The 21,920-nt window shown below is 29.9% G+C and overlaps 1 protein-coding gene across 2 annotated transcripts in view; it reads left to right on the top strand.

Annotated features, from left to right (window-relative positions):
* LOC142330467 (G protein-activated inward rectifier potassium channel 3-like) overlaps positions 1–21,920 on the top strand; it is a 111,764-nt gene that overhangs the window by 42,433 nt on the left and 47,411 nt on the right. Inside the window, exon 2 of one of the 2 annotated variants that reach the window (XM_075375711.1) lies at positions 6,960–7,107. The exons of the other annotated variant lie outside the window; for it this stretch is intronic. Within the exon in view, the coding sequence (XP_075231826.1) occupies positions 6,960–7,107 (148 nt within the window). The remainder of the gene's footprint in view (positions 1–6,959; positions 7,108–21,920) is intronic. 2 annotated transcript variants of the gene reach the window in all.

The raw sequence follows: 21,920 nt of genomic DNA, 5'->3' as shown, positions 1-21,920 counted from the left end.
GAGGTACACTCAGGATTTGCTCAAAACACATTAAAATTCTAGCGTATTCCGAAAATTAACAAAATGTAATTTTGTTATTTTTATAACGAAAATGAGTTTTACACATTTTTATTTTCTCTTCTAACTCTGTTCAGATCCAACCCTCTAGAACTGTAATCCAGTATTTCTGCTACTCATCTTGTATTTTCGATCCATATAAAAAATAATCCTTTAAAAAAGGGTTTTAATATTTTAAAGTCTCTTTCTCAGTTTAATCATTTTGTGTTTGATCATTAACGCATAATGCTGTTAAAATAATAAATGTTATTTTTAACATATAATTTAATTATTTAAATAAATTGTTAAAAAAAAACAATTAAAAAATTAACTTGGTTTAACGTAAAATTCAATTAATTGGTATTAAACCGTGTATTATTAAAGTTAATTATAAAAGTAAATTTTAATTGGTTTGTTGAACATCCTTTTTGTGATGACTATATTTTATTTAACCTTATTAAATGATTAGGTAAGTAGCTGTTTAAATTTCGGTAGAGGAAAACAAGACAATGTATTAATTAAAATAAAAAAATACTTGTTATAATTAAAAAGACCGCTGTATTGACTATTTGAAATTACAAAAATATGCTTACATTTATAAAATCTGATGTAGACATGACTTCCTTGTACGACTATTAAATTACATTTACACATTTTCTTAAAATGAAAAGTACATAAAATTTTATTTCATTTAAAACTTCTGATTTTTTTTTTATTGAATTATTATTCATCGTAAAAATAGTTTTACATTGAGAGGTTAATAATTCATTATTAATAAATCAGTACATTTAAATTAAATTAAAAAAAAAGTTTTAAAAAAATGTAATGAAGTCTGATTCAAACCGAAGTGCCTTTCCCTAAGATTCAAATATTTCATTAATTAAAATTGTATTTGGCTATAATTTTGGAATGAATGAAAATAAGTACCACTTATGATATATCGCTTAAAAGCTCTCAATGAGGGCTTATTAGTGCAATTAAGAAAAAGTCCAAAATCCAAATAGTTTTGGGATTTTGGACTTTTTGGGACACTTTTGGTTCAGTCGATTGCAATCAAAAGGGGAAATACACAACTAGATGTTACAACAACCCTAAATCCAAAACTTCAACATCCTACAGCTAATCGTTTTTTAGTTATGCGACATACATACGTCTCGCTGAAACTAGTCAAAGTGGATTCAGGGATGGTAAAAATGGATAATTCCGTTGAAATCTGGAAACCAAAATTTTTCGCGATCACATTACTTACTTTACTTCGTACAAAAGTAAAAAGTAAAAAAAATACATTTGTTAATTTTTGGAATACTCTACATTTTTAATGCATTTTCAGCACATTTGAGTATTGTAAGATGAGCTTTCCAAATACCTTTCTGCATAAAATATAAGCCGAAATTAAACATAAACACTCGACGTTTGCCTTACCACGTATATATATATAATTTCATGTAATTATTTATTCGGGTGGGAGCGCTGAGAGCGAACGAAAAATGTTGGTATGGAAATAATTTAATTGGAATTGTGAATAAATACAATGATCGAGGATTCTACTTTCGTGTTGCCTATCATTCTCAGGCCATTTTAAAGAAAAATCAGTTGAAGCAAAGTCGCCATTAAAAATAATTTGTGAAAAAATCTCTCTTCCTTAGAAATAATGTCCCAATATCAGCAAAACTGAGAGTTTTTGACGCTGTCTGTGGGACGATAGTTTTATACACAGGGTCCAAGTTTAGGGGGTATAAAAGGGAAAAGAATTGGAATACCTTCCAAAAATTTTTCTTAAGAAGATATTTCTGCTTTCTAGTAATACTCCTAAATACATCATGCACTTTGAAACAATTTTTTTTTTTTTTTTTTTTTTCAATAACGTGGTTCACCGTTAGGTATCCCTTCAGAGGATAAGATAAAATGGCAATTTTGTAGCACGTGAAAATGCCCTGCCTGACCGGGATTCGAATTTGGGATCTCCGGATGATGAAAGGCCAAGACGCTACCATTCGCACCACGAAGATCGACTGAAACCATATGTCTCAACTTATCTATCTAAAGGCATTAAAAATTCATTTTAAGTAGCTATTGAATAGTTATTTTGAATAGGTATTAATGTTAATTCTTTCCGATAACATGTTATTAATCAAAAATTAACGGAAATTTTAGAAAACGGAAACTTGGAATGGCACACAGAGTGGATGGCTATTAGAAATGTAGAGTTAGGTGTGTCTGATACAAATGGTTGGAACAAATTTAAAGGTCAGTGTAGCGTTATTTTAGAGAAAATGATCAATAATCGCAAATAAGTGTGGTTTGAGAGAGCTTGGGCTAGTCGGACAACCCGACCGGGTTGGTCTAGCGGTGAACGCGTCTTCCAAAATCACCTGATTTGGAAGTCGAGAGTTCCAGCGTTCAAGTCCTAGTAAAGTCAGTTATTTTTACACGGATTTGATTGCTAGATCGTGGATACCGGTGTTCTTTGGTGGTTGGGTTTCAATTAACCACACATCTCAGGAATGGTCGAACTGAAACTGTACAAGACTACACTTCATTTACACTCATACATATCATCCTCATTCATCCTCTGAAGTTTTATCTAAACGGTAATTACCGGAGGTCAAACAGGAAAAAGAAAGGACTAGTCGGCGTGATACCGCGGGATTATTAATTAATTTAATTTATATTTTAGTAATAGACTCTATAAATGATTTAGATAACATAAATTTTATTTATACTGTTTTCAAGGCAAGATATGGGCTGTTATTTTTAAACAGTGTCCTTATTTGAAGGCCAAAAGATGCATATATTCCCTATATAATGCTCAAGATAAGAAAACCATTGAAAGATTTTCTAGGTACATGTGGGTTTCTCGGGAATATTAGGTTCTTCTGGTTCGGAAGAATGGTATTACAGTATACATTTTATATATTGAATGAAAACTGATCTAAATTATCTAATTATTTTCGATAAGCACTATAATTTAGAGGGCAGTGGTTACTGAAAATTTTATTTTAGTTAGGATAAGCCAATATTTTTTGCGGAGCTTCTGTATGATTTACGAGTTAATATAACGTTTTTAATTAAAAAATATTTAATATTTACAAAACACTATAAAACTATATTAAAAAATAATAATAATAATATCCTCTTGTTATTTTAGGCAATCCCAAACAAAAGCGTAAAATTAGCTTAAAAAGATCCAACTCAGTGAAACCCTTCTACTCAGATTACTCAAACAATTCTGACAAAGCAGATTAGAATAATTTAAACGTATGTGTTTAGATATAATTATTATTTTCCATTTTCCTTACAAATATGTATTTTTTTTTTCTTTGTGTCTGATCTGTTACTGGATGTTGGCAATCCACATGTCAGTTTTATATTGCACATGTAATATCCAATGTAGTGTGCAATTGCTCATCTAATTTTATTAAATGCACTACGAAATAGGTCTATAGTTGCAGCGTTAATCTGCAGAGTTTAAAAAGTATAAACACATAGACGCGCAGTAGTAACGCCTGAGTTCATGAAGTAACGCTGATACTGCTAATATTACAGTGGAGGGGGAAAATATACTATAAAGGTCTCGTAAGCAGGAAGAAGGCAGTCGAATTCCACCTCCACCATGCTTATTAAAGTTTTTTTAAACTTCTTTTTCAGATTTTTCAGTCAGAAATTTCAATGACTTTTAGGTCTACGACTACCATTTCCCTGAAGTATTACTGAAGGATCAAAATCTCTAAGAATGTCTCATTATTTGTCTCTGATATTTCTTTTTTTTAACTGTTTTATAATTTTTAAGTTTAAAACAGATCCCAAGATAATAATAAGCATTATAAAAGAAATATTAACAGACACAAAATCAAAAAGTGAAATTCTTAGAGAAACTTTCAGAACCATTCGAAATTAAAACAGGAGTAAGGGATGGAGATGGACTGACTTAATCCTGTTTAATTATGCTCTTGAGAAAGTTGTAAGAACTTAAAAAGTTAAATGTACACAAAAACATATAAGTGTGCATTAAAACTAAATTCATAAATACAAACATTCTGGCCTTCGCAGGCGATGTTGAAATTTTCGCAAGAGATATAAACGAGGCTAAAATCAAAATTCAAAATAACTAAGCGAATATGCAAGTAAAATTAGTCTTCAAATTTTTATAAACAAAATAACTGGTTTTCCAACGACAAAGATAACAGAACCCTTAAAAGTTTTCAACAACAAAAAAATTAGTAGAGTTAACAAATTTAAATATTTGGGAGAAATCACAACAGGGAATTTAACTGAAAAAAATGGGATGAAGAATAGAGTATGAAAAATTGAAATTACCTATCATCTCACGTAGAACATTTACTATAAAAATTTCCAGTCATATAAATCGAAATTGAGGCACTGTAAAATTGTAGACGAAGCACTGTATGGGACAGAATGTCCGCAGTTTTTTCAGAAAAAGAAAACAAAAGTAGAAAAAAAATTTAAGAAAATTTATGAACCAAATTATGAAGATGGAATTTACAAATAGAAAGAAGTGAAAAAGAAATTATAAATATTCATAAAAAATAGGGGACTTAATCTGAAAAAGATTACAGTTTTATGAAACAGTTTTACCCGAAATGAACAACCAAAGATTGATAAGTCAAATATTTAATTTCTACATAAATTAAGTAACAAATATCAATTGGTTTAAAGAAATAGAAACTGATCTGAAAACATTAAACATTTCTAAAGATCTGTGTAAAAACAGAGATAACTTTAGAAAAGTGATTCGAGAATTTTTGTCATTTTTTTTATTGTTATTTTTCAATTAGTTTTTATTATAAAACTTTTTACAATCACAAGTTAATAATTATTAATAAATCAGCGTATTTAAATTAAAAAAAGTTACAAAAAAAAGTTAAAAAAAAGGGAAATGAAGTCGAATTCGAACCGGTGTGTCTTCTCCTTGTAAGATCAAAGTATTTCATTAATTAAAATTTCATTTGGCTATAACTCTGAAAGCAATGAAAATAAGTACCACTTATGATATATCGTTGAAAAGCTCGTACCACTTATGATATATCGTTGAAATGCTCTCAATTAGGGCTTGTTACTGCAGTTAAGAAAAGACCAAAATTTAAATTTGTTTGGATATTGGGCTTTTTTGGACACTATTGGTCCAGTCGATTGCAATCAAAAAGGGGCGGTGCACAACTAGATGTTACAACAGTCCTAAATTCAAAATTTCAACATCCTTCGGTTAATCGTTCTTGAATTATGCGAGATACATACATACGTACAGACGTCACGCCGAAACTAGTCAAAAGGGATTCAGGGATGGTCAAAATGGATATTTCCGTTGAAATCTGAAAACTGAAATTTTTCGCGATCACAATACTTTCTTTACTTCATACAAGGAAGTAAAAAATTCTTCTATCAAAGTTATGAAGCTTAATAACTCATATGAACAAAGTAAGTTGAAAGACATAATTATGTTATATTTTTTTTTAAATAAGCGAAACGGTTTGTAAAAATATTGTTTAATTGTCTTCTCGGTGAAATAATGTAGAAAAGAACAGGCTTTAATTTATTATTAATATGATTTATTCAAACACTTTTTTTAAAATCTTGTTGACCTCTGTAAATCATATGTTTTCTTTCGTTATTCAGATAACTGGATTAAATCTTCCTTAACTTTTTATTGAATGAAATAAATCTAATTTACTTTCATTACACTGCTTATGTAAACTTTTCGTTGTTGATTATTATGCTTACGTGACAATTTAAAAAAAAAAATTAACGCTATACTTAACTACGAGTACTTGAATGAACGTGCCTGCTCAGGATTTTGTTTACGTAAAACTTAGTTTTTACGTAGCGATTAGGTTTTAGTAGCTTTATATATATATATATATATATATATATAACGGCGTATTTTCTTATTATGAAATAAAAATAACTAGTTTATTTTTCTTACTTTAAAAATCTAATATCTACTAACACGAATTGTGATATTGACAAAATAGTTATGTATTAAAAGAAATTTTATTTTTTTAACAATTTTGTCATATTCATGCGAATTTTATTACTTTCATATAAATTTACGGAGTACTAATCACATTTTAGAAACTTATTTATTTTTGGTTTTGTTATAATTTCGACTTTTTAAAGTTGATTTATATTATTTTAAAAATTACTTATTTTGTTATTAATTATTTATTTCTGAAAATTGGGGTTATATCATTTATGTTATGGTTTTCTATATCTAATGGAAAATATAGGAGTAATTCTTTTCACTTAAGACCTTCCTTTGTCCAGATTTATTTCTTAATATGGTTTTGTATCTGTAAAGAAAAATACAAGAGTAATTCTTTTCACTTAAGAGATCATTGCTTTTCCTTTCTTTTATTTTGTTCAGACCTATTTAAAATTAAAATTTTGTTCGTATTAAAAAACTGCATTTAACAAACAGTGGGTTGAAATAAATTTAAATTTGTCTTTCTTTGTTAATTGTCGGTTTTATTTAAATGTAATCATTTCAGAATAATTTTATTAACTTCTGGTAGTGGTCTCTTTTGTTTGCTTATCATATATTTTTACTTCTTTTTATTAAATAAAAATAAGGTTATTTGCTTTTATACGGATCTGAATACTAGACAGTAGATACCGGTGTACTCTGGGGGCTGGGGTTCAATTAACCACATGTCGCAGGAATGGTCGACCTGAATCTGTACTAGACTGTACCTGATTTACATGTCATACATATCATTCTCATCTCATTTGGCCGTGGGGAAGGGTTGCTTATTTCTCACTAGTTGTACAGATTGCAACGTACACATTAGAAAAACAATAAATTAGATATTTATCTGTTGCCCGTAATTTTTAAAATTTGTATTTCATGAATTGAAATAATTAGAAAGTATGTATGTATTTTTTTAATTTTTATTTTTTTAAACTAGGTAAATATACTAAAATTATTATAATGGATTCTATAAATATACCTGAGGAACAGAAAGCAAATGAAGACGCATTAATTTTACCAGTTGCTGTCAGTTCAAATCATAAATCGTTACTGGTTAAACAGGAAAGCAATTCATCATATAAAAGGTACGAAAGTGTGTAAAATTTTATTTCGTTGGGATTAATTTTTTTTATATACCTTAGATTTTTTGTATATGAATTTTTGTTATAAATATTACTATGTAATATTTATCCAAATTACAATGAATTTGTAAACCGTACGGTAAGTCTCGAAGATATAATTTCTTCCGCTCAAAAAACAAAATTTCCGTAATATAAATAAAATTGTTTTTAACAAAACTATACTGATATCAAAAAAGGTAAGACATTACATTACATGTACCATCCGTACTGTTTTATTACGATAAAATTTCAGAGGAACAAGTACGGTACAGCGATTAGAAAAATTTCTAATCTTTCTAGAAATTCTTTGTCTTTCTAGAAATCCGGCTGAATTTCACTGTTACATGAGAATACGTTTTCGATTATTCTTTCTCCTGCAAGACAAATTTTTGTCAATTTCCAGTGTTATCCCGGTTTTCCCAATTATCTCCGGGTTTTCTATCATTGAGATAGCACAAACTTCCCGAAGGCAACGACTCTGATCGACAGTGTTACTGGCTTCAATTTTTAACACGTATTTAGAAAGCAATACAGATATATAATCAGAACTCCATTATAGTAATTCCACAATCTTTATACAGGTGATTCAAAGAAACGGGAAATTTAAAAAATTAAATAACGTTAATGAAAAATTTTTTTTAGAAAATGAATTTTATTACATGTAATTGTACAAATGTTGCCATTTTAGGATACATACATTTTAGTTTATTTTTTAAAGATGACATCTTGCAGGTGACCTCCTCTTCTACGTAAACACTCACGAAGTCTCTTCGTTAAATTGTTCATGGTTTGACGTAACATCTCAACTGGAATTTCCGCAATTGCTTCTCGGATCTTCAGTTCTTCCGTTGTAGCAGGTCTACTGTGGAACACTTTGCTTTTAAGGTGACCCCACAAAAAGTAATCGCAAGCTGAGAGATCAAGCGATCTAATGTCACCATTTCGTGAAATGACACGTTGTCCAAACAATCGGCGTACAGCTGTCATCGATATTCGTGCAGTATCTGACGTTGCTCCGTCTTGTTGAAACCAGGCTGTGTTAAGAATCGGTGGAAATCTCTTTTATTGTTCCACAACAAAGGTTTCAAGCACGGCTACGTAACGAGTCTATGTCACTGTAATCGCAAGACCGTTGTCCTCAAAAAAATAAGGGCCTATAACACCGTAAGATGACATAGCACACCACACGGTCACTTTCTGGCTATGCAACGGACGCTGGTGTAGCTGCGTAGGATTTTCTTGTGCCCAGTATCTGAAATTTTACTTGTTAACAAATCCACTGAGGTGGAAATGCGCTTCGTCTGACATCCACAGTTCGTGAACAAACTCTTCGTTATCATTTAACTTCTGAAGCATTACATTACAGAATTGTGCTCGCACAACTGCATCGTTCGGTTTCAGTTCCTGGACGATCTGCAACTTGTATGGATGGTATTGCAAGTCCTTCACTAACATTCTTCGAACACTTGAACTATGCAATTGTAAAGATGCTGAGAGACGACGGATTGACCGATGTGGACTTCGTGTGACAGCATCTTGTAAAGCTTGAACATTCTGTGGTGTACGGACGGTTCGCTCACGGCCTGGAGGTTTCTTTTTCATTGCCGAACCAGTTTCCTCAAAATTAGATATCCATGTTTTAATTGCATGTGCTGATGGAACACGGTCGTGCCGTTCCAGATTAAAATGACGGCGAAATTCTCTACGCGCTCCCTCCACACTGTCATTGTTTTTGTAAAACGCTTTGATAGCAAATGCACGTTGCGCACCACTCCAAGGATCCATGACAACTAAATGGCAGGTTAGGTTAGAGAGGCTGGCGCCACTTATCAAGTGGTACCAATCGCCAACGGCTACCAACACAACTTTCAAAATGTCCCGTTTCTTTGAATCACACTATATATAAACAAATGAAATTCAACGTTACCAACAAGTCGTCCGCGTTCTCTTTTCTAGCACTTTCTGTCATTTGACCATCCTCAGGAAAAGTTATTCTTCAATTTCAGATCATTAAAATTAAATTATGTAGAATGTAAATTTATAAAATGTTAAAATCACAACTGGTCGTCTTAGTATAAAGTTAATCTTGTTTGTTATGTAAGAAGGTCGCAGTTGTTATGAATATTAGTGGTTGAAGGGAGACAGTTTAGGCATCCTGATAATTATTAATTATTTGTATAAATAAATTATCGTCCTCGAATCTGATTTGTTCATTGATTAATTTATTGTTATAATAGTGTATATTGAATTTTTCGAGGATAGTTGTTTTATAAAAGTCGTTCGAAATATCTAATATTTTAATAAAATTATCGGGATTGTAGTTGTATTTATTTTATAATATGTGTTTAGCGTAATTCGATTCATCCAAGTATCCTTTCTTTATATTATTAATATACTCTTTGGCACTAACAAAAAAAGAACGGTTGGTCATACCTGTATATTCTAAATGGCATTCTTCACATTTCAAACTATAGACTCCTTGTTTATCTAATATATTTATATTTTTGGAGTTTGCTATTTTGGTATGATCGTTATTGTTTATAAAATCTATTATTTATTGTTGGTGGTTTATGTTGTCTTTAGATTATAGGTTTTATATATATATAGTTATCATAATATTTATAAAATGGGTTAAATTCTATTTTTATATAAGATTTTTCTAAGCCATTATGTGATAATTTTATGTTGTCTTTTATTAGTCTTTTTAATTTTGAAGTATAACTTATTGATCAGTTTTTTATTGTAACCATTTAATACTGCTATATTCTTTATAATATTTATTTCGAAATTTATTTTTAAATTGTCGTCTCAAGATATTTAATTGCTCTTTAGATTAAAGAACTAAAAGCTGCCATTTTTTAACTCCATGGATGAGGTGAATTAGCTTGTATTATAGTGTTATGTCGTGTTGGTTTTCTATATATATCGATTTCTAAAGTATTATTATTAATTTTTTTTCAATGATCATTTATAAATAATTAATACTGTTATTGTTAATTTAATTATTTATTGTGAAATTGATATTGTGATTTATTGCATTAATTTTACTAAAAATTATATTTATATCATTATCTGTATTTTGATTAAAAATAATTAAAATATCATCTGCGTATTTTTTGAGTAAAAGGATTTGGTGATTTTTTTAAATTGTTAGGTAAAAATATATTTTCAAACTCATCCATGTACATACACATTTTTACCTAACATTTTTAAAAATCACTAAATTCTTTTATATAAAAAAGATACGTTGATATTTTAATTAACGATCATCGCGAGATATTTTAAGTTGCTGCATCGCTGTAAAATTTTATTGCCGTACGACAATCTCATGACATTATCGTCACCGCAGTTCCTTATAATATGAATGTTGAAAAAATTTCATAGTATTATTTTTAATAAAACGCTCAGAAATTAATCGATGGTAACTAAAGATATATTTTTTTTTAACCTCTGGGACCACCGTTAGGTATTACATCAGAGGATGAAATGAAATGACAATTTTTTAGCGTTTGAAAATGCCATGCCTGACCGGGATTCGAACTCGGGATCTCCGGATGAAAGGCCGAAACGCTACTACTCGCGCCACGGAGGCCTAAAATTAAACGTATCTGTTGTAGTTTAACCAGCCGAAATGAAAATACAAATGAACAGTGCAGAAATGTACAAATAACAACCTATTCTACGTCCTTGTGCAATGTTATTTAATTAAATTCGTATCTGTTGAATACGAATATTCTTATATTTTGATGCAATATGCAAATTAAACAATAATCACGATCAATTAAATTTGGTAAACAAATCAAATCCTAGTATACAAGTCGAAGTTTATATTCGTGGAGGCCGCAGCATTGTTGTTTTGTTTGTTTACAGACAGAGGTGGAGATATACAGAACAGTACAATCTGGGCTTAGTCCTTCTGAACAAAGTATATCTTATCAATCCGTTCTAAAGACAAAATGTTGTCCGTTTAAAATAGATTACTGTATTTAAGTTTAGCATTCTACTAACACGTTCCGTCGCTTTCACAAGAGGCACTAATAATCCATTTTTTCCTTGTCTATGAACTTAACGTTAAACGCGGTATGACGTACTTGACTATGAAAAGGTTTTCCGTGTTCAATTGACATCTTAACACGACTGCTTTTAAGTAACAACTGTTGCAATTTAAAATCCAAAGAACTGAGAATATTTCTTTTTATTAGTAATAACACGTCTACAAATTACGTAATGTTTATACACGCCTATTTTAAATTTTTAACCCATAATTCTATGACTAACGTGTCTCTTTTCGTCGTAAAATCATTACTTAAACCAATTGATGTAAGAAATTTATACTTTATGTACTTTTTTTTAGTAATATATTTTCATCATGCTTGTGTTATAAAGTACATTGACTAAGAAAACAATTGTTCTTATACAAAATAACAGAGAAAAAGATAAAATCCATTATTTATACAAAAATACCCGTAATTAAGCAGAAACAAAACTGATGTTGTATTATTAAACATTGAAATTAAAATGCCATCAATTAATTCATTAATATGAAATTAATATAAATAAAGGCTAATAAATAATATAATGTTATGTAACACTATCATGATATGCGTCTGCGTCCATACACACAGACAGTAATGTTTAAAACAGCAATCTAATCTCACGTTAGAAGTCGCAATTATTTTACTAGTACCACTGGAACGTGATTGTACACAGCAGTAAGTAGTACGTAAACTCTCCGAATATGCATCTCACCTTTTCGACTATGTAATATCTGAAGGCGGGTCAGTAGTGCGCTGTGATATCTCCTCCACTGTTCTTAACATCACTCAGCGATTTCTTCTCACACCAGCAGCTAAAGTAGTGTATTCTAAAAGTCAATTTCCGATGACTTGCATCGTATCGAATTATGATTTTACTATTAGTAATGAAATATATTCTGGTAATTTATTACAAATAAAATTATTTGTGTCTAATTTTTTTTTCAAGATGTATATGATGTTATTTATTTCTTTCTTTAAAGTATATTTATTTTTTCTTTCAAATTTGTTAAACCGAGGTTTTGCTATAAATAAACAGAAACAATGACTTAATGCATAAAATGTTTGAAATGAGTTGCTTATTTATTAGAGACTATAATTTGATGATTTTTTTTTGAGGTGGCATAATTATTTACGAAAATTATTTTTAAATATCATACAAGAATCACTTTTGTAGCAACCAATAGTAAGTGTTCCGCATGCCGGGTTATAGGAGGCAAGTAGAGGTAGCTTGTTGGGAGGACCGGCCTTTAGTTTTTTCATAGACTATAGTAAGTATCATAATCCTAAAACACATTAGAATCAACATTTAAGAAAGCAGTATTCTCTTATTTCGTTCTAACCATTAATGATCATTTTTACATAGGCCATACCTTTTTATTTTCTAAGAATTCTTCATCCTTTCATTCAAATTTCTTTTCATTTTTTCACTCCATTTACGATCTTTATTTTTCTTCTACTCTCCTAGATATTCAGATTCATCTGTCGTTTTTCAGAACGATCAGAGTTCTGCTTTTTGAAATATTGAATATTTTAAAATTATTTTCTGTTTTTCTAACAGCTTATTTTTGTTTTTCTTTTTTCAAAAAGATTAAACATTTTTCTAGTTATTTGTCCTCATTCATTTTATATATTGTCCGTAAAATTTTAATTTTCTTTTCCTCATTGCTTGTTTTATTTTTTCAAAATATTTATAAATTTCCTCTCTTTTTCTTAATTTATAAATATTGTTTTCATATTTTGAACCGTGTATTTTTCTTAAAAGTATTTTCTATTTTGTTGATTTCTTTTTTGGAAAAAGTTTTTTAACTCTCTGCATCATATAGAGCTCTGGAAATATTGTTGTCTTGTAATATCTCAGTTTTATATTTTTGGAAAGGAATTCTTTTTTCGCGAATAGTTCACCTTGGAACACGTTAGATCATTTATCTATTTGGGGTTGTTCGAGACTCCGCAAAATTGAATTTTTTCAATTTTTTTTTACCGTATCCCGACGGCAAGTTTATAAGCCGTTCTTTTTTACGGAAACAAGTGTATCTGTAATGAACTATCTTGATATGCTACAACTATGGCTCTTTTCTCAACTGCAATACGATTTCCAGAACTTTATTTGGCAACAAGGTGGTGCACCTTCTTACTGGCATAACACTTTTTTTTCTTCCCTGTTTAGCCTCCGGTAACTACCGTTTAGATAATTCTTCAGAGGATGAATGAGGATGATATGTATGAGTGTAAATGAAGTGTAGACTTGTACATTCTCAGTTCGCCCATTCCTGAGATGTGTGGTTAATTGAAACCCAGCCACCAAAGAACACCGGTATCCACGATCTAGTATTCAAATCCGTGTAAAAACAACTGGCTTTACTAGGACTTGAACGCTGTAACTCTCGACTTTCCAAATCAGCTGATTTGGGAAGACGCGTTAACCACTAGACCAACCCGGTGGGTTTACTGGCATAACACTGTACATGAATGAAATTCTCTCGACTGCTGGATCGGTCGCTAGAGACCAGATGATAGGGCTTGTTTACCGTGGCCTTCACGTTCGCCCGATCTGACCCTGTGGGATTTTTTTCTTTGGGGGTTTATAAAGGATCAACTGTATGTGCCGCCGTTACTAGTTGACCTACCCGATTTGAGACACAAGATTGAAGCAGCTGTTGCATCAATTACTCCTGACTTGCTGATTAAAATAAGGGATGAACTGTCCTATCGGCTGGATATCGACCATTGTGAGAAATGGTCCTCATATTGTAAACACTTTTACGAAAAACTGTTTGAGTTCCTCTTTAATTTTATGTATAATTTATCTATTTAATTAAAACTTACTAAATAATACGTAACTTTAAAAACCCGATATTCATTTTGAAACGCACTGTATAATCATTATTATATTGTACCCGACATACATACATTAACGAAAGTTTTTAAGATGATTACAATATATTTTTACGATAGTGAATTGCAGAGAATAAATAAAAAAAAATCACTTTCAGAATTCCTTAAAATAATTTACTAGTTCAGTCCGGTAATAATGCAATACCCTCTGGCAATAAATCCAGCTCTTTGATGATCATTACTCAGAAGTATGTTATACTTTAATTCTATTTCTTTTATCCATCAATCAATGCTTCTGAATTGAAAGGAGCAGGCCTGTATTATATTTTTACTTTATATGATCTAGCTTCAATAAATGTAACTTTTGATATTTGGGTCAACGTAAAAATCCACAGATATTCCTTTGCATCATGTGAAGGTTCTACTGATAAAAAATTCCTTAGCATACAGATTTATCTTACAAAAATCATAGATTAAACCAAACTGAACATAAATCAGACTCTTAGATTCCATCAAGGTTAATATGGGAAAGAATTATCTACGCATGTGAGAACTGTAAAAACACAGCTTATATAAAAGATAATTTAATTGTAAAAATGGCAAAAGTAGAATTAGAAGATTTGATTTGTGTGATGTCATCTATTTTTCGACGTAGTTATTTTAGTATTTTATTTTTTCAAAAGAGTGTATTTTCTTTTGCCTGTACAAATTTTTAATTAAAACGTATTCAGACCTACTGTCTGACCTCCACTGACGTGTGGCTGTTATATTCCGTTCGCTTCTATAATTTCTATTACGACGTTGTTAACCTACTTGTTTATACCTTGAGTAAACACACTATTTTGTGGTGTATTGCTATTATTTTGTAATATTTATTACTTTTATTTGTAAATTTTATTTTATCTTCAAGACATACTTTCGGTTTCAAGGACACATTTCAAGATTTTATTGATTGATACCGTACTTCTGATATCAAGTTATTGTTTATATATTTTAAATTTTCATCGAAATAAATACGAAATCGGTATTTATTTCGATGAAAATTTATATAAACAGATGTATGACTGTCATATATACGAGTGTCGTTCGAAATAATTAAACATAAAAATCGTAACAGCAGAAATATTATTAATTAGAATAAACTGAAACCATTCTATTGGAATAAACTGTCTTTAGTTCAAGTTGTCAGAAAATATCAGCTGTTCGAAAAGAATTTCCAATATTGTAACATCTTTTCTTTATTTAAAAATGTAGGCATGCTTGAAACGTCTATGATGCAAGAACAGCGTACCGTGATAAGATTTTAATTTTCTGAAGTAGTAAAACCGGTCGAAATTAACTCACGAATTTGAAAAAATTTTGATAAAAGTGTATGAATCGTGCAAATCTTTATAAATGGATCGGTGAGTTTAAATCTCAGAGATCAAATGTTACTGATTTTCATTGTAACAGAAGACCGGTAGAAGTTTGACATAGAAAAATTATATTAATTATCCTATTTACAAGGAAGGACGAATAAAAATTTGGAAAACTACTGAAATTTTGAATGACGTATGGATCGGCAATCGTCATTCCGTTAGTCCATATTAAGCTGAATTACCGCGAAACGTGTTCAAGTAATACTCTTTAGATCGCATAATATCTTGTGATGAAACTTGAATTTATCATTTTGAGCGGGAATCTAAACCGTCATAATGTAGAATGAAAAACTCCGACCGAGTTCACCCGCTAGGAATTCAAATCTACGTATCAGCCGCTAACTAATGTTAACGATGTTTTAAGATTATATAGGCCCAATTTATTGCAATTATTTTGAAGAAAAAACGTACAATTAACAGTGAATAATATTGTGTTATGCTAGAAATTAAAGTGATATTCTCATTAAAGAGTAAATGTTCTCTCTCGAAAGGCGTAATTATTCTGCATAATAATGCCCACCCACATACCGCTCAAAAGACACGGGAAGCTATTCAAAAGTCGGGTCGGAAGTTGTTGCCGCATCCAACTCATAGTCCTGATCTTGCACTATGATCAGTGGCGGCTCGCGTATAGGTACTGCAGAAGTGCAGGACCCCCTATTTTCACTTGATATTATCGATAACATTTAATATAATGAATTCTTTTTTCTTTAATCCTTTCTTTACTCGTATACTTGTGCAATACTCGTATATAATCCTTAAGCTTAATGTCAGTATCCATCCCCCAGTTTATGAAAAAGATACAAAAATTGTGTATGGAACTGTGCGCTTTACAGTTCCAGCGGCGTGGTGTTTGGCTGTTGTGCGCATGCGCACATAGGAAGCTGTACGCGAGGCTGCGAGGAAAGAGAGCACTGTCGCTCCCGCAGTGCCGATCCTGGCTTGCTGGTGGAAGGTAATTTTTTTATTCCTCGTGTGTATGGAACGTTTCTTGTTCGTTCTCTTTTCTAGTTTAGTTGGTGGAAGGAATATGAAAGCGGTTTAATTGGTTTTTCAGTAGTGATCAGAAGATGTCGGAAAGCAAGGGCTCTTTGATTGATAGCAAATGTGCTTAAAAATCGTGTACTGTGTTCCTGAATGTGACAAAGTGTAGAGTTAAATTATTATCCTGCTTCCAGCTATTCTATTTTATTAAATTTTTTTTAGATTCTTTTATTTTACAAAAAAATTAACCATGGCCTTGAAAAGGCCCAGAAAAAGATTTCTTGGAGCAGCACACCTACTAATTTTAACTACGAGCCGCCATTAACCAGTATTACTAACAATACTTTTTCAAATTAAATATTCCATATTTCGAGAAGAAAGAAAATAATTCTTTTTGAAGTATTACATTTTACGTAATATATTTTCCCCCTAATGTGTTCGTTGCAATCTATAAGCAACCCCCCCCCCCCTCCCAAGGCTTAATGAGATGAGGATGATAATGTATGACATATAAATGAGGTTTAGTCTTGTACAGACTCAGGCCGACCATTCTTTATGTTTGTTAATTGATTGCCAACCACCAAAGTACACCGGTATTCATCTTCTAGTATTTATATCTGTATATAAAAAGTTTTACCAGTACTAGAACCTTCGACTTCGAAAATCAGCTGTTATACAACTAATTGTGATGACGAGTTAACCACTAGACCAGCCCGGTGGGCTTACCATTTTATGAAAAAAATTAAGTTTTTTCTTTGTTATAATTTGTTCTACTTTCCACTACCGTCCTTCTCATGCAAAATTTTTTTACTCGTTTTTCGTGGGATTTCAATTTATTAGAAGAAAATATTTAGGAATTATAATAAATTCTTAAAAAGTACCGTATTTTCCGCCTGTTTTCCTGGTAATTTAATTTGAACGCTTCGGTAGAATTTTTTAATACAAATAATTAAATTTTTTGTAATTATATTTAATTTTGATTAATTATAAGACAGATTAAAATTAATTTATTAATATTGTTTAAGTCTAATAATTATTAGATATGTATTTCTAATAAGTGTAATTAATTATTATTTAAATAAATAATTAATTATTTTAATTATTATTTACGTGAAAACAAAGCTTTATTGGTTTCTTAAATATTTTTTCTTTCCGATGCTCGGTTTCAATTTGGCGGCCATTTAAAAATATCGGCTCTCAAGAAAGGCAACAATATTTTTTTAAGAGCTTTGTATTTTAACAAGACTCTACATATATATTTATCACTGCTTGATAGTATTAAACGTAATTAACCATTCTTGATATGTGTAATATGTTATTATATTCTGATCAGAATAAATACATTATTATATTAATATCCTTGCAATTAAATGTGATCTATATTCTCACGAACAAGCAGTGATTATGTATATTCGATAAAATGATTCTCTCTTTTTTTTAAAAATTTATTTTAAAAATGAAGGTTCTCACAAAAAGTAAAAACATTAATTTTTCTTTGTTTATAATATTGAAAAACGAGAAGTGATTCTTGGTACGTAAAGTGTGTTCTGAAGACAATTAGTTTGAGAACTATTATCATAAATAAAAAGATGTTTTTTCCCAAGTCTATGTTATTTATTTTTTTTATCTATGTTTGTATATCAAGTTTGGAATAGGCAGTATGAGAAAATGCACGTGAATGAATATATATAACAAGTTATACAAGGGTAAATTTTACAACCCAGTGCTCCCTTTTTGTTGTGTTGAGATCATATTACAGTAATTTATAATATATAATTTTATGTATGAAAGAATCTAGTGTCAAAACAATATTATTAAAGAAAACTTTATAAATATTTTATAATCTTAGTTCTGTAAATTTTTATATATTTAGTTTATACGTTATTCATAAAAATAATTAATTTAACGTATACGTCGCACCCAATAAATCGAAATTAAAAAAACCTAATACAGTTTTTAAATATTTTTCTGAAGATTTGCAAGCCCAAATCTAATCTCGTTTAGTATAGTCGGATATAATCGGGGGGGGGGGGGGGGATTTACAATCATTGTTCAAAAGTATTTTTCCTTTCTACACCCCTTTCAGGGTCGAATTTCCCAGGTTCGAATTGATTATGAGTGACTCACTTAATGTTATTTTATATACGCGTATATATAGATATACAGGTGTCTTATGAAATATTTTATTCTCGTTTTTATCCACTTGCGTATTATGCTTGCACATTTTTATAATAATAATAATAATATTTTAATTGTATTTTGTGATTTATTTTTTGAAATTAAAGTTAATAATATAAAAGCTGACAACACAATTGTAGGATCACAACTGTGGTCTGTTTATAGTGCACAGACATTACACACACACACACATACACACAACTTAATGTAAAAAAACATATGGTTTCGTTTATTTAATTCAATGGTTTTAACCAAAGCGCGCATATCATATTTAATTCGCGCTGGTGTGGCAGTACTAGCGGCAACAATCGGGTCTAACTAATGTAATTTCACAACTTACGAGATACATAGAACAGATTTCTCCTGTACGGTCGGCAGCTGGTGTTGCTGCGAGGTTTAACGCACCAAGTTCCGAGTCAACTGGGCGATCGAGTTCGAGACCCAGCTAGACCGAGTTACTCTTCTACATTTTAAATATTATTCATTTATTTAATTCTACCGCTCACCTGTGACTTTACAACATAGCAGTAGTTTAGAACATTTTTTGGCGTGGGATTGCGATTTTTCAAAAAAAAGCAAATAACGTTATTTTTTAATTGTCAACAAATGTGCCTAATAAATATATGACCTTAATTAGGCGAAATCTTGAAATACTGAGGATGACCTTGCTTTACAGCCTTACCTTCTTTACCTTTTAAGTTGAAAATTTAATGGCATCAATGCCCCATTTATAGACGTAATCTGACAAAGTTTGGTCAAAATCGGGCCAGTAGTTTTGGAGATATAAGGTGATTAGAGGCCAACCGATTACGTCTACATACGAACATTAACTTCCGGAAAATTTCTACCCGGTTTTTTGGGTTCCTTAGGTGTCAAAACGTCAAGTTCCGGTGAAAACCGCATATGCTTAAATTGAACCGATTACAATACTTTTCCTTCTAGAGCTATTGCTCTGCTATAGCGCTATCTAGACGGGAAAGTAAAATAATTTATTCACTTTAATAATTTAAATGGATGTAAAGAAAATAAAATTATCTATTTAAACCCATTTAAATTATTAAAGGGAATAAAAATAGTTTGAAAAATTCATTAAAAAATAAATTTTATTTGTAAAATAAAATTAAAATAATATTATTTTTATTATAATGTGTAAGTGTAATAAATAACACAAGTGGATGATAAAAAGGTGAAAAATATTTCTTAGAAATTAAAATATTTATAAGCTTAATGATTCATTTGTTCAATAACATAATATTTTAATTAATTAAATTTTAATAACAACTAATTATTACAATTAACTTATTAATAAATAACTGATACCAAGTTTTATAAATAATAAAATATAACATTTTTAATAAATTTAAAATTTAATGACATTCCAAATTTTTATTATTTGTAAAATTTTCAATTTTCTTAACTCGTAAAAGCTTATTAATGATTTATTTAAATTAATCTACATACAAAGTGATTCAAATTAAATGGAAATAATTTTATATTCAAGCTCTTCAAATAAGGAAAAATTTCATAAAAATATAGTCCAAAAACGCTTTTTTATCCAGTTATGGCTAACGAAAAATTTCGCTCGGATTCAGTTTCCCGATGAAATAAGGTAATACTGAAATTTTTAAGACATTATATAAGGGGTAAACTTGTTGATTTGTTTTTTTTTTTTGTTAACTGAAATATTGAATAAAACAGATTCCAGAGATGAATTTCCCGTATTTTCATAATATCCAACGTAAAACAGAAAAATTTGGTGATGAAAAACACGGTTTTTCAGGTTTGAAGTACAGTAACTTTGTTAAATGACTAATAAATAAGTAAATTTTACAGTAAATCTTCTAGAGAATTTTATTCTGGAAAAACTGATTTTATTGTGAACTGTAATAAAGTCTGTAAAACAAAAAAAAAAAACAACCTTTATTATGAAAAACAAAGCAGAACAAAACAACAGAAAAATGTTATGAATTTGAAAAAAAAATTAAAAACAGCTGTTTATAGTACCATATATTTAGACTACTGAAAAAATAAAATATTTTCAATTTACTTTTTTTACAAATTAATTAAATTTTTCTGTTAAGTTGTGTTCTGTTTTGTTTTTAATAATAAAAGTTGATTTTTTGTTTTTATGGACTTTATGTTTTGAAACATTGACACATGTGCACTCAGTGTTGTTGGTCAGTTGTAAATGTAGATAGGTATTTGACTCCTTCATTGTGAAAACATTTTTGATTTCTCTCAATCTTGTTGTACACACTCCATTATAGTAAAACACTGTTCCTGTATTGCGGTAAAAGTTTTCAGTAGATCTCAGCCCCTGATACACTTTGAGATTATATAAAACAAATTTGCAAATGCTGTTGTTCTTTAATGCAAAAGCAGAGCAAGAAAGCAAACAGCTATGGATAACATTACAGTTGTAATAGTATACTTGACTTATACCAAAGATTTATGCAAAGGTGATAAATTGGAAACATTGCATCTGTGCATGAAAACAGCATTTTTACCAACAGAACCACAGATGTAAACAATTATTGACCACTTTGTATTTGATTGCATATAATGTTTCATATAAATAATGTTATTGTACATAAAAGTTTAAGGTAAGGTTAAGTAAATATTTTAAGTTTCTTAAAAAAAACACTCCTTATTCTCTAGACTCTCTTAGGCATTTTCATAATACTTTTTTTAATACAAATTTTTTTGTTGTTTTTATATAGATTTTTCTGTTGTTTTTTTCTTTAGTTATGCTTCCCCAATCTGGGACCTGTATCTTAAATAAATTTCAGAATTACTGCAATACAAACTTAATATATCAATATGGAATTATTTCAGCTTGTTTCTTAACTAAATACATTACAGAAAAGAATTTCCTACAATAGTAGATTAGTTATTCAACCTAGTGCAACTCTTTACAAAAAAAAAAAAAAAAATGCTACTGGTGCATTGGTGCCCAAATGCAATTCCAGTACTGGTTTTTGCGGGAAATAAAAATCATCCTTTCTTGTAAATTTTTTTTTTGAAGCTGGCCTAAATTTTATTTTATACATTATTGTCATATTTTTTAATAAAAAATATTATCACTTCCTTAAATAGTCTGTGATGAACAACATTGATATAAATTATAAAAATTACTTTGCATGTAAATGGCCCTTACTTTTGGACATCTATAGGCAGATGGTGATAAAAAAGTGTAAAAAGTTAATTCATAAAAAAGATAGGTTTTGCTTCTTATCAATGTAAACATCAAATTAATATGCATTTTTCATAACATGTCATGTAACCAGGCATCTATAGCTGTGGACTACATAATGTAGCATGCAGT

The sequence above is a fragment of the Lycorma delicatula genome, chromosome 9, assembly GCF_047948215.1.
Source record: "Lycorma delicatula isolate Av1 chromosome 9, ASM4794821v1, whole genome shotgun sequence".
In the NCBI taxonomy this organism is placed as follows: Eukaryota; Metazoa; Arthropoda; class Insecta; order Hemiptera; family Fulgoridae; genus Lycorma; species Lycorma delicatula.
Note: the sequence above shows the minus strand (reverse complement) of the source record. Positions and strands in the feature narration are given on the sequence as shown.